Source organism: Kogia breviceps, chromosome 7 (genome assembly GCF_026419965.1).
Source record: "Kogia breviceps isolate mKogBre1 chromosome 7, mKogBre1 haplotype 1, whole genome shotgun sequence".
NCBI lineage: Eukaryota > Metazoa > Chordata > Mammalia > Artiodactyla > Physeteridae > Kogia > Kogia breviceps.
The window spans coordinates 13,978,874-13,990,819 of record NC_081316.1 but is presented as its reverse complement, the minus strand read 5'-3'; the positions used below and the strand labels follow the sequence as shown (position 1 = coordinate 13,990,819).

Here is an 11,946-nt window from a genome sequence, read left to right as displayed (position 1 = left end):
GGAAGACAAAAAGGTCCCACCCTGTCCCCTCCCGCCCCCAGATGCCCAGTACAATCTGCTCCCATCACCCCCACTTCAGTCCACCCTCTCCTGCCCTTTCTACCCATGAGGAGAAATTCCACTGATACAAGGATACTTGGAGGGTTAATCCTTCAGATACGAAGTCACACTTTAACTCATTCCCTCCAGGCCAAGGATTAAATACTGCCCCTGTAGGGGTCAGGGCTACAGCAGACCCTGAAAGCCCAGAAACACCCCACACACTCACAGCAAGTGAGGAGAGGCTGCCAAGGAAAGGGAGGGACGGAACAAGGGGAGAGAAGAAAGGAGGGGCCGCCTGGCCGGGCTGCTGTCCCCCCTACAGAGCCAGCTCAGATTCAGTTCCAGGAGCTGCTTGGCCGCGGAAGCAACCGCAGTCCCTCTCCTCCAGGAAAGGGCAGCAGGCAGACCTGCACACAGACGGAGGGCCTGGGACTGGAAGTCCTCAGCCCCCGGCCTCTCGGCCAGGCCTGGCCCCATGGCCTTCAACGACCTCCTGCTGCAGGTGGGGGGTGTCGGCCGCTTCCAGCAGATCCAGGTGACTCTGGTGGTCCTCCCCCTGCTCCTGATGGCCTCCCACAACACCCTGCAGAACTTCACCGCCGCCGTCCCCACCCACCGCTGCCGCCCACCTGCTGACACCAACCTCAGCCAGGACGGGGAGCTGGACGCCTGGCTGCCCCGGGACGGGCAGGGGCGGCCCGAGTCCTGCCTCCGCTTCACCTCCCCCCAGCGGGGGCCGCCCTTCCCCAATGGCACAGAGACCAATGGCACGGGGGCCACAGAGCCCTGCACCCACGGCTGGATCTATGACAATAGCACCTTCCCTTCCACCATCGTGATGGAGGTGAGGAGACCTGGGCCCCTCTGTGCACCAGCCAGAGTGTGCTTTCCCCTCTGAGACACACACACGCACACACACACACGCACACGCACACACACACACACTGTCTCAAATTCTCCAGAGGCCAAGATGGGAAAATGGAGAAAGGGGTTCAAGATGGGCGTCTTTGTAGGAAAGGGGGAGGTGGGAGCTGTAGGGGTCAAGAAAAGTCTCTCAGCTCCTGGGGCCAAAGAGAAGAGTCAGGGGAAGAGGGTGACAGCAGGCCTCAGAGGGCCGGCCGGAAGGAGGGCAAGGGGCTACCCTGCAGCCCAGGCTCACCTTGGCCTGACCCTTGCCCCCTCTCCCCACAGTGGGACCTCGTGTGTTCTCGTAGGGCCTTACGCCAGCTGGCTCAGTCCTTGTACATGGTAGGGGTGCTTCTCGGAGCCATGATATTCGGGCACCTGGCAGACAGGTCAGTCCTGGGCAGGGCCAAGGAGCCGGGCTGGGACTGGGGGCTCCTCATCTGGGCTTGGGGGGCCTAGGTGGGAGGTTGGCATCAGCTGGGGCTCGTTTGAGGACCTATAGCACAGCCTCATGAGAAGTCACGGGGCCTGCAAAGACCCCCACCCCAGGGACTCACCCAGGGCAAGCGCCCCTCTCCCAGGTCAGCCTGGCCCCTGCCCGTCCTCAGGACCCCTGTTGCAGGTCTTCCTTCCCCCGACAGGCTGGGCCGCCGGAAGGTGCTGATCTTGAACTACCTGCAGACAGCTGTGTCAGGAACCTGCGCCGCCTTTGCTCCCAACTTCCCCGTCTACTGTGCCTTCCGGCTCCTCTCGGGCATGTCGCTGGCTGGCATTGCCCTCAACTGCATGACACTGAGTGAGGGAGGCCGGAAGGGCAGGGCAGGGACCTACCCTCTCCCCTCCGACCACCCAGCCCTGCAGCCCCTCTCCAGCCTCCTCTCCCAGCCCACCCCTCCTGCACTCAGCCTGTCCTGCCCTTCCAGCCAACATAACAGCCGTTTTCCCGGGGCTCACACCATCCTGGCCTCTCATTTAATCATGTGATTGCAAAGTCCATTGTTAGGGCCAGGTAATCCCCGTAAATGACCGAAGCAGACAACAGGCATTAGGCAGTGGTGAGGACTGTCTCTGAAAGATAGTCACATCCACCCAGAGGGGCCACAGCCACTCAGCTGCTCCAGCCAAGAAGTCTCAGGGCTGTCAGATCTTCCCCTACCCTTTTTTATCAGTGTGAAATATCCCAGTTTTTTTTTTTAACATTTGCAATTAATTCTCATATTTTTAACATAGGGCAAGCCAGCATCATATAGACCAAACACATTTATGGACCGAGCATGGCCTGTTCATGAGTCATCAGTGTGCTTCCTTGGATAAGTCACCCCCCCTCCTCCCTGTTTCTCAGACGAGGAACCTGAGGCCTGGGAGAAGGGAAAAGATTTACCCAAGCTCATGCCTCAAGCCCAGAAGGGAATCTAAGGATTTGGGATTCTCCAGACTAAAGGAATTAACCAGGACAAGGCTAGGGCTGGGGCAGGACACCTAGAGAATCCAGTCCCAAAGTCCAGTCTAAGTCTTCAAGCCACCGCCCCAGCTGCCAGATCAGGAGCCCACAAGGAACGAAACTGGACCTCTTCCGACAGAAGCCGAGAGGTGGTCCCACTCCCACCTCGATTCTCCAGAGTAGAGGAAAGCTACTGTCTCCTCTGAGCTGCTCTGGCCACTGAGGCTGAAATCCAGCCCCGGCTGAGAAGGACCAGAGGGGCGGGTGCTGGTGAGGATGGAATGAGTGGTCAGAGATGCTCTGAAGGGAAAGAGGACCCTGGCCAGGACAGTAGGTTGGAGAGGAGCGAAAACACACAGCAGAGGAGTGGAGGGGACAACTCCTGGGGGTTCCCAACCTACCTCCCCACCCCCACCTCCATCACAAGTCCCCCACTCCCCCTCCCATGGCCCCCAATCTCGTTTGATGTATCTTCCCCTGAGCCTTGGGGCAGACCAAGGTTTGAACAGAGAGAGGGGTCTTGGTGGGCTCCACGGCTCTCCACCCACCTGGCACCCAGTAAGTTCCACCACTCTGTTCTAACCCTCTTTGCAGATGTGGAGTGGATGCCCATCCACACGCGGGCCTGCGTGGGCACCCTGATTGGCTATGTCTACAGCCTGGGCCAGTTTCTCCTGGCTGGTGTGGCCTATGCTGTGCCCCACTGGCGCTACCTGCAGCTGCTGGTCTCCGTGCCCTTTTTTGCCTTCTTCATCTACTCCTGGTGCGTGGGGCCCAGAGGGATGCGAGGGACAAGACCTCCCCCAGATCTCGCCCACAGAATCAGAGAAGGTCAAACCCAGGCCAGTGACTCAGTGTGACCCATGGGGAAACTGAGGCTCTGGGTGGAAGGACGTGCCCCAGGGTGTCCGGTTCTCTGGCTTCCCCAGCTCTCCCCCCCGCCCCAGCTCTCCAGCCTGCCTGCCCTGCTCCCCTTACCCAGCACCCAAGGGCTGAGCTCCCGTGTTGGGGAATAAGTCATCACCAAGCTGGGCACTGCCTTCTGGTCCTAGAGATCGGGGTGTGGCAAAGTCCTGGGTTCCCAATCTTACATAAAATCCCACTGCAGACCTCTGGAAAGCCCATGCCCTACCTCCAGCCCCAGTGACTGGAACTGAAGCCGCGCCAACACCCACGCTCGCCCCTGCTCCCAGGTTCTTCATCGAGTCGGCCCGCTGGTACTCCTCCTCTGGGAGGCTGGACCTCACCCTGAAGGCCCTGCAAAGAGTGGCCTGGATCAATGGGAAGCAGGAAGAGGGGGCCAGTCTAAGTATGGAGGTGAGACCCCTGAGACCTCCCATGACACCCCACCAGGGCTCCATCCCTAAACCCGGGACTCACAGGGCTTCTCTGAGTGAGGAGCTAGGCTGGAAGGAGCTCCTCCGGAAGTCCAAGCCCTGAGCCCCGTCCATCCCTGCAGGTGCTCCGGGCCAGTCTACAGAAGGAGCTGACCCTGGGCAAGGCCCAGGCCTCGGCCACGGAGCTGCTGCGCTGCCCTGCCCTTCGCCGCCTCTTCCTCTGCCTCTCCATGCTGTGGTAGGCCCAGACAGACAGACTGATGGACAGACAGACCCAGAGACAATAGACTGGTTGGGGGAAGAGTGGACACAGGGGATGGAAGAAGGGAGACAAGAGGAGGAAGTCAGCAGACCAGCTTTGAGGGGCAGGAATCCCCCACCAGACAGAGCCTTAAAGAACCAGATGATCTCCAGCCTCAGTTTGCCTCCAGTCCTCAAACTGGGCATCAGTCTCTCCATATTCTTCTCCCTTTATCAGCTCTGTTCCAAATATGGAAACACTTCATCGGTACTGATGGCCCCGCAGAGTCAACAGAATTACATCACAAAGGCAGAGACGAGGCTGGCTTGCAAAACGTAGAGAGACATGACTGGCCTTGTGGTGCCTGCCAGAAACACAGACACAGGCAAAACTCATCTCTGAAAGTACACTCTGGCCCGGGGTGAGACGAGCCAGAATCCTTCCTTTCCCACTGCAGCATCACCCATTAGCCCTCTTACGTGCTACTCTCCCAACCTCACCGTCGTAGCAATCCCATGACAGTTAAGAGAAACATGGCCAGAAGGAGCAATCCTGCCAATGAATTCTTTGCTTCCAATTTGGGGTTTACTCCAGGTTGTGGGTTCTGTCCAACAACCTGAGCTTTATATTCTGGGCTCTTGACATCTTAAGAAGCACAACACCCATCCCAGGACCACGGACAGGTCCGGGAAAACTCTGGCCTCTCCCAACACCTTGGCCCTAAATATATGGCTTTGGATATCCACTTGTCCTCCCTCAGTGCAGTATCAATAGATAAAATAAAGACGAAAACTGTGTAAATCCTACATGGCAATGAAGTGAAAATTCCCTAATACACTGGAGACACTATCAGAAGACTGAGAAATCTGGGGTATTGGAGGACTACCCCAATACTTAAAGTGTATACTAAATGACAGGAGAAATATTTGGCAAGGTAGATTCCAGATTCGTAAGCAGGGTAACCTGTGCATCTCACCCCTGTTTTGGATGAGCATTCCCCCCCCCCCTTCAATCTTCCTAACAAACTCCATACCCCTCATCCCTCCCCACTAGGTTTGCCACTAGCTTTGCCTACTATGGGCTGGTCATGGACCTGCAGGGTTTTGGGGTCAGCATCTACCTAATCCAGGTGATCTTTGGTGCTGTGGACCTGCCTGCCAAGCTTGTGGGCTTCCTTGTCATCAACTCTATGGGCCGCCGGCCTGCTCAGATGGCCTCACTGCTGCTGGCAGGCACCTGCATCCTGATCAATGGGGTGGTACCCCAGGGTGAGCACCCGTGAACATCTTGGTCCCTCATCCTTGGCCACACCCCCAGACGTGACCCAACTTCTCAGCCCGCACTCCCGAGATCTGCTGACCCCCTCCCTTCTCTCTAGATCGATCCATTGTCCGAACCTCCCTTGCTGTGCTGGGGAAGGGCTGCCTGGCTGCCTCCTTCAACTGCATCTTCCTGTACACTGGGGAGCTGTACCCCACAATGATCCGGTGAGTGGGAGCTTAATGGGAGGGGCTTTGGGGCAAGACATTCCCCCGTACACAGGTCAGACCCAGAGCACAGTCCAGTATGCCCCAGCCCAAGGCCTCCTCCCAGCACCTAACAGTGAAAGGTCTGTATCAGCCGCTCAGTACACACTTAGGCTGCCCATTAAGCTCTTACCTGACCTAAGGGGAAGATTTGAGCCACCAACTGGGACAGGGTTGGAGGCCAAGAAGACACATCTTAGAAGTCCCCCCTTGATCTCCAAAGCACAAGTTAGAAGCTGCCACAAAATCTAAATTCCTTCTTTAACCAAGTAGTATGTCTGAAACCAAAGACCACAAACATGAAAGTAATTTCTTATCACAGAGCAACCACTTAATAACGGTGGTTCTGGAAGTTGTATGGATAAATACAGCACTGCTTTTTTGAGTGCCAAGCTTGCAGGGAGGGGGTATTTTTGCATTAAGACACCAGAAACACATATCTATTTTAAGAATGGGATGCAAAACAACAACAACAAAAAAAAAATAGAATGGGGTGTAAATTTCATATGAGACGTCAAAGAAATGCCAGGCTTCCCTAGGCTACTTGGAATGAGAACCCCAAGGGGTCATGGTTACTGTCCTGGAGCTTCAAAGGATTTCAGCTGAAAGAACAATAGTATAAAGTAGTACGTACGATGTGCCAGGCACTGTCAAGCTGTTTATAAATAATCAACTCTTTTGGTCCTCATAACAAGCTTATGAGGTAGGTACTATGATAACTCCCATTTTCCAAATGAGAAAAGTGAGCCACAGAGAGGGTAAGTGCCTTGCCCAAGGTCACACAGCTTATAAGTCAGGAAGCTTAGATTTGAAACCAAGCAGTTTATCTCCCTAGTCAAAGTTTTTAACCTCTGCTCTCATAGAGAATGTTCTTAACATATTCTTAACATGCAGAGTCCAGGTCCCTTCCCCTAGGGATTCTAATCCAACAGGTCTGTGTGGAGCTGGGGCAACTGTAAATCAAATCCCTCAGGTGATCTGGGAACAACTGGCCGAACTAAGCTAACTCAACAGTTTAGGAAACTGTCCAGAGAGGGCAAGACACTTGCCCAAGGTCACATAGCAAGTTAAAGGCAGAGGCAAAATTCAATCTCCTGATTCTCTGCCCAGAGCCTTTCCCAACCTGTTTTGGGTTTTTTTTTTAATCTCCAAAGTAAATGCCAAATTGGTTAGCTAATCAAATGGGGAACAGAGCAGGCACCAGCGGGTCTCCTGGGGCTGGGCCCGAGCTGCCCTGGCCCCACATTCAGACAGAACCTCAGCATTCATGCCAGAACACTAACCGACACCCGTCCCCCTGGGTCCTGCAGGCAGACAGGCTTGGGCATGGGGAGCACCGTGGCCCGAGTGGGTAGCATCGTGAGCCCGCTGGTGAGCATGGCCGCCGAGATCTACCCCTCCGTGCCTCTCTTCATCTACGGCGCGGTGCCGGTGGCGGCCAGCGCTGCCACTCCCCTCCTGCCGGAGACCCTGGGCCAGCCACTGCCAGACACGGTGCAGGACGTGGAAAACAGGTGGGCCTCCACCCAGAGACAGCAGGGACTCTCCCCGGGTCACACATCCAGGCGGGGGTGGCATTAAGACTCAAACCCGGGCCTCCTCTTCCAGGCCAGGGCTCTTTGTCCCTGTGTCCCCAATTGCCTGAGAGTCTCCTGGAGTCCTTCCTGGGGCTCGCGGCTCCAGGGAGCGGTAGATGTTTGGGGCAGAGAGCTGGTAGCAGGGCACAGCTGAATGGAGAGCCCCCCGGGGTGCCCCAGGCTGGCCTGGAGGCTGCATACCGAGGGCACCACTCTCCTGCCCGCCCACCCACCCCGACCTGCCACAGGAGGAGAGGGAAGAGGAGGCAGCGGCGGCGACAGGAGCAAAAGCAGATGGTCCCGCTCCAGGCCTCGGCACAAGCAAAGGACGGACTCTGAGCAGCGAAAAGGAGCCTTATGGGGCCCTAAAGGAAGACAGGGTCCTACTACAGGTCCTGGGCCACTCACAGGAGAAGGGGGAAGGGGGAATGGTGGCCCAAGTGTTGGGGCTATGGTTCAGGGAGCACCCCCCAGGGGCCCCCCTCTCTGAATAGACGCCACGAAGACCGCCTATTAAAAGGTTTGTGCGCAGCATTTCCCTTTGTCTCTGCTGTCTCAAAAGTAACAGCCACTCCGCTTCAGCCAGCTTCCAGTCCAAGAGGGCATACAATCCAGTCCCCTCCCTCAGTCCCCAGGACTTTACAAACCATCCCAGGCAACTGGAGAAGAACCTCTTACCTCGGCCCCCTCCCCTGTCCCTGCTTTCCTCCCTCTCCCCTCCTTCCTTCTCTAACCTATCTAAATATTGCTATTTCTGAGTTTCAAATCCCTTACGCTCCACCCCTTCCCTATCGCTGGAAACTGACAAGGGACTAAAATGAAAGCAGCCAATCAGAGGCTTTGTTTCAGGATCCTCCCTCTCTGTGAAAGCTCCTGGGAACTTCTGGCAGCAAAGGAGGAGAAAAAAAGAGAGCAGCTGTGACGTCAGGATGCTGATCCCTGCTCCTCTGGATTCCAGCAGGGTCTGGACTCAAAACCAGTTTGCCACTTCCAGCTCTGCACCTGGAGATTCAGCCTGCTAGCTATCCTAATCCTCTGCACTGCACTTCCTGGCCTTTCTTTGCTGCTCAGCCTCCAGCGGTCCCTTGGCTGCTGGAGGGGAAGGAGGAGGAAAAGGGGAGGGTGGAACCCAGCCAGAGAGCACCTCTGAGTGCTAATTTGGTGCCAGGCACTGTCCTAAGCACTTTGCATGTATTAACACATTCAGTCCTCCCAGGAACCTTCTAGAGATAAGTGCTAGTATTATCCCCATTTTACAGGTAAGGAAATCAAGGCACAGAGTGGTTAAGTAACTTGCCCCAATTCACACAGCTATTAAATTGCAGAGTCAGGGTTAGAAGCAGACCACGTGGAATGTGTGTGCCAGGACATCCCCCCCCCTCCCCACCAAATGCCCCGGGGGGCTGTGAGGCACTGAGACTTTGACCTCTTCCACCCCCAGGGCTGTGCTTCTCCTACTCCTCCCTCCTGAGCTGAAAAGAGACAGAGAAGGGGGGGAGGTGGCGGTGGAAGAGACCGGATCACATGGTAGGAACCATGTGAAAGGAGGAATAGAAGGCAGTTTAGGGTTCACAGCCAGGAAAAGAGGAATATCCAGTCACCTGCATCAGCAAGGGAGCTCCCTTCAGAGAAGCTGGGGGTGGGGGTGAAGGTGGGGGATTAGAGTGGGGAGGCCATGGGAAAAGATAGTCCTTTTAACACCCACAGGTGGCAGGGAGGAGGGGGGCAGCAGTGCCCTCTAGTACACATACTTGTTTAGTCATGCTTGTCTGCTGGCACACTGCCCCTCACTCTTCCCCCTGCAAGCGACCCAGCCCCCCAGACCCTCATCCCCTGGAGAAAGCTCACACTCTCAAGCTGTACACATTGCCTTCCAGGTGGGACCCGAGGGCTCGAGCTGAGTCAGGGCAACCTGGAGAGGGGAGGTGGCCTGGAGCTCCCCTGAAAAAGCCACAAAGCCCTGGGAGAGCTCAAGGCAGCTCAGAAAGCCAGAGGACAGACTGGGCAGAGCTGAAATCACCGTAACCCACCCCACATCCTGGAACATCTGAAACCTTGGTGTTCCCCGATGGTGCTTCTGCAGATGCAGGGGTTTGGGGACCGGTAACTTGCCGTACCCCTGCCTCAATACGCCGCTAGCAGCTCTGACATGTTCTGATTCCTGTAGGTCTGTCATCTCTGTGCTTAGATCACCTGGTACCTGCATCTGTCTCAACCAGAGCCAGTCCCTGGCCTGTCCCAGGTGCATACACCCCCAACTGGTAAAGACCTGGTGCTGACTCAGGTGGCTTACACCATCTGCACTGACTCCATTTCCCCAGCTCCTGGCCTGAGACTTCCTGCACTCACCCCATGCCCTTGACCAAATGGAATTCTACCTTCCTCGCACTCTTAAGTCACCAGCACATGACTTCTGACCCGGTCTCCCGAAGGAGTCAGCCCCCAAACACTGGCTCACATCTCATCCTCTTGCCTTGGAAGGCCAAGTTCTAATATGGTCATGCACCACCCCAGTGGCCACAGATGCTGTCCCCAGTTTTGAACACAAGGTCCTATCTTCAGCCAGGGTAGGTGGAGCCTTTGAGGCCACCCTCAATTTCTCTGCCTACAGCCTTGAGCACTTCCTGCACAGGACGGCACATTCAGGAGGTTCTTCACCTGCATGACTCTGGTAGAGGGCTCACCGGAAGCCACCTTCCCAGGGCCCCACCCTTGCATCCCAGGTCCCACCTCAACAACTCAAGCTTCAGTCCACACTAAGCTCCTCCATCAGGCTCTTCTCCCCACTTCCCAGGAGTTACACGGCCCCTTAGAGAGCAGATGCCCAGCCAGCTAAGCTTTCATTCCGTGTGGTAGGCTGAATAATGGACACCCAAAGATGTGCACATCCTGATCCTGGAACCTGTGAATATGTTACCTTACATGGTAAAAGGGACTTTGCAGATGTGAATAAGTTAAGGATCTTGAGATGGAGAGATTATCTTGGATTACCTGGGTGGGCCTGGTGTGATCACAATAGTGATTTTTTTTTAATAAATTTATTTATTTTATTTTATTTTTTGGCTGCTTTGGGTCTTCGTTGCTGTGCATGGGCTTTCTCTAGTTGCAGCACACGGGGGTTACCCTTCATTGCAGTGTGCGGGCTTCTCTTCTTGTGGAGCACGGGCTCTAGGCATGCGGGCTTCAGTAGTTGTGTCACATGGGCTCAATAGTTGTGGCTCGCGGTCTCTAGAGCACAGGCTCAGTAGCTGTGGTGCGCAGGCTTAGTTGCTCCGTGGCATGTGGGATCTTCCCGGACCAGGGCTCGAACCCATGTCCCCTGCATTGGCAGGCGGATTCTTAACCACTGAGCCACCAGGGAAGCCCCAACACAACAGTCTTTTTAAGAGAGAGGCAGGAGATCAGAGTGGGTAGTGGGAGATGTGACAACAGAAACAAGAGGTCCTAGTGATACAGGAACGGACCACAAGCCAAGAAATGCAAGCAGCCTCTAGAGGATGAAAAAGGCAAAGAAATGAATTCTCCTCTGAAGCCTCGAGAAGGAATGGAGCCATGCCAACACATTGATTTTAGACTTCTGACCTCCAGAACTATAAGAAAATTAATGTGCGCTGTTTTAAGTCACTAAGTTTGTGGCAATGTGTTACAACAGCAGTAGGAAACGAATACACATCCCTTATTCTCAGACTCCTCCAGGAGTCTCAAACTGGCCCATAGAGCTTTTATTTTCCCATGCATTATGTTTTTGGTGGGGATAGGGCTGTACTGTCCAAAACCATAGGCCTCATCACTGCCTATTGTCTTACATCTGACAGATTCACATATTTATGTTACCCTCTGACCCTTGTAGCCAGTTAAGTTTAGGACTCCTAGACCCCTCTCTGTTTAACCCCTACCTTACCTTCACATTTTTTAAATTGTTGAAGGAAAGATTTTTGTTATAGGTATAGAGAGCAAAAGAAAAACACTGGGTGGGTCCCATTGCCCCATTGTTCCTCCTTTTTCAAGAAAACCACTTAATGTTATTCTCTGAGATGTGACTGTCTCCATGTAGTTCATGCTGTAATCATGGAACAGTAGCTGACTCCACTGCAAAAAGCTGGAGTAATAAGCTAGATGACCTTGAGCCTCGGTTTCCCTGACCAGCTCTAGTAAGGTCTGCTCCTGCTTCTCCTAAACGTCTCCCCCAGGAGAAACCCACACCTCAGTAGCAAGTTCCATGTAAGCCACACCCAGAGAAGAAACCAAATAGCCTGTTAGGGCTAGATTAGATTTAGCTGACAGACAATGCTGAGTCTAGATTGGATGTCTGGAACTGTGGCAGCCATCTTGTGACCCAAGAGGGGAAACTGGAGCAAAGATGAAGGCAGCAACTAAGAGTAACAATGTGGGGCTTCCCTGGTGGCGCAGTTGTCTGCCGATGCAGGGGACACGGGTTCACGCCCCAGTCTGGGAAGATCCCGCGCAGCGGCTGGGCCCGTGAGCCATGGCCGCTGAGCCTGCGCGTCCGGAGCCTGTGCTCCGCAACGAGAGAGGCCACAACAGTGAGAGGCCCGCATACCGCAAAAAAAAAAACCAAACAGAGTAACAAAGTGGAAAGATGGAACTAACCTAGGGGGTTGATGGTGTCACTGAGCCACTGATTTAACCAATCCTGGAGCCACCGACATCTACTCTAATGGTAGAAGGTAAGAATTTAAATTTAAGTCCTCCTTATCCTCTTGATTCTTTAAGCCATTGTAAGTTGGTTTTTCTGTGATTTGCAGCCAAAGACATGTTAACTAATATATTTTTACAGCTTTTTTGAAATATATTAGACAATTAGTTGCCCATATTTACAGTGTTAAATTTGATGAGTTTTGACAGATGCATACAC

General features: G+C 54.4%; 1 protein-coding gene across 1 annotated transcript; it reads left to right on the top strand.

Annotated features, from left to right (window-relative positions):
- The first annotated feature begins 227 nt into the window (after nucleotides 1-227).
- Nucleotides 228-7,604, top strand: LOC131760160 (solute carrier family 22 member 6). Its single transcript, XM_067037446.1, has 10 exons — nucleotides 228-886; nucleotides 1,234-1,337; nucleotides 1,590-1,744; nucleotides 2,984-3,152; nucleotides 3,583-3,706; nucleotides 3,849-3,964; nucleotides 5,021-5,235; nucleotides 5,346-5,454; nucleotides 6,804-7,007; nucleotides 7,319-7,604. Exons 1-10 carry the CDS (start codon nucleotides 518-520, stop codon nucleotides 7,407-7,409), a joined length of 1,656 nt encoding a protein of 551 aa, XP_066893547.1. The 5' UTR covers nucleotides 228-517; the 3' UTR covers nucleotides 7,410-7,604.
- The last annotated feature ends 4,342 nt before the right edge of the window (nucleotides 7,605-11,946 follow it).

Excerpts from the sequence above, each read along its gene's own strand:
- LOC131760160 (XM_067037446.1), top strand. The coding sequence starts at position 518 with ATGGCCTTCAACGACCTCCTGCTGCAGGTGGGGGGTGTCGGCCGCTTC. Across the intron at positions 3,707-3,848 it reads GGGCCAGTCTAAGTATGGAG|GTGCTCCGGGCCAGTCTACA; the intron begins GTGAGACCCCTG and ends CCATCCCTGCAG. Across the intron at positions 5,455-6,803 it reads CTGTACCCCACAATGATCCG|GCAGACAGGCTTGGGCATGG; the intron begins GTGAGTGGGAGC and ends TGGGTCCTGCAG.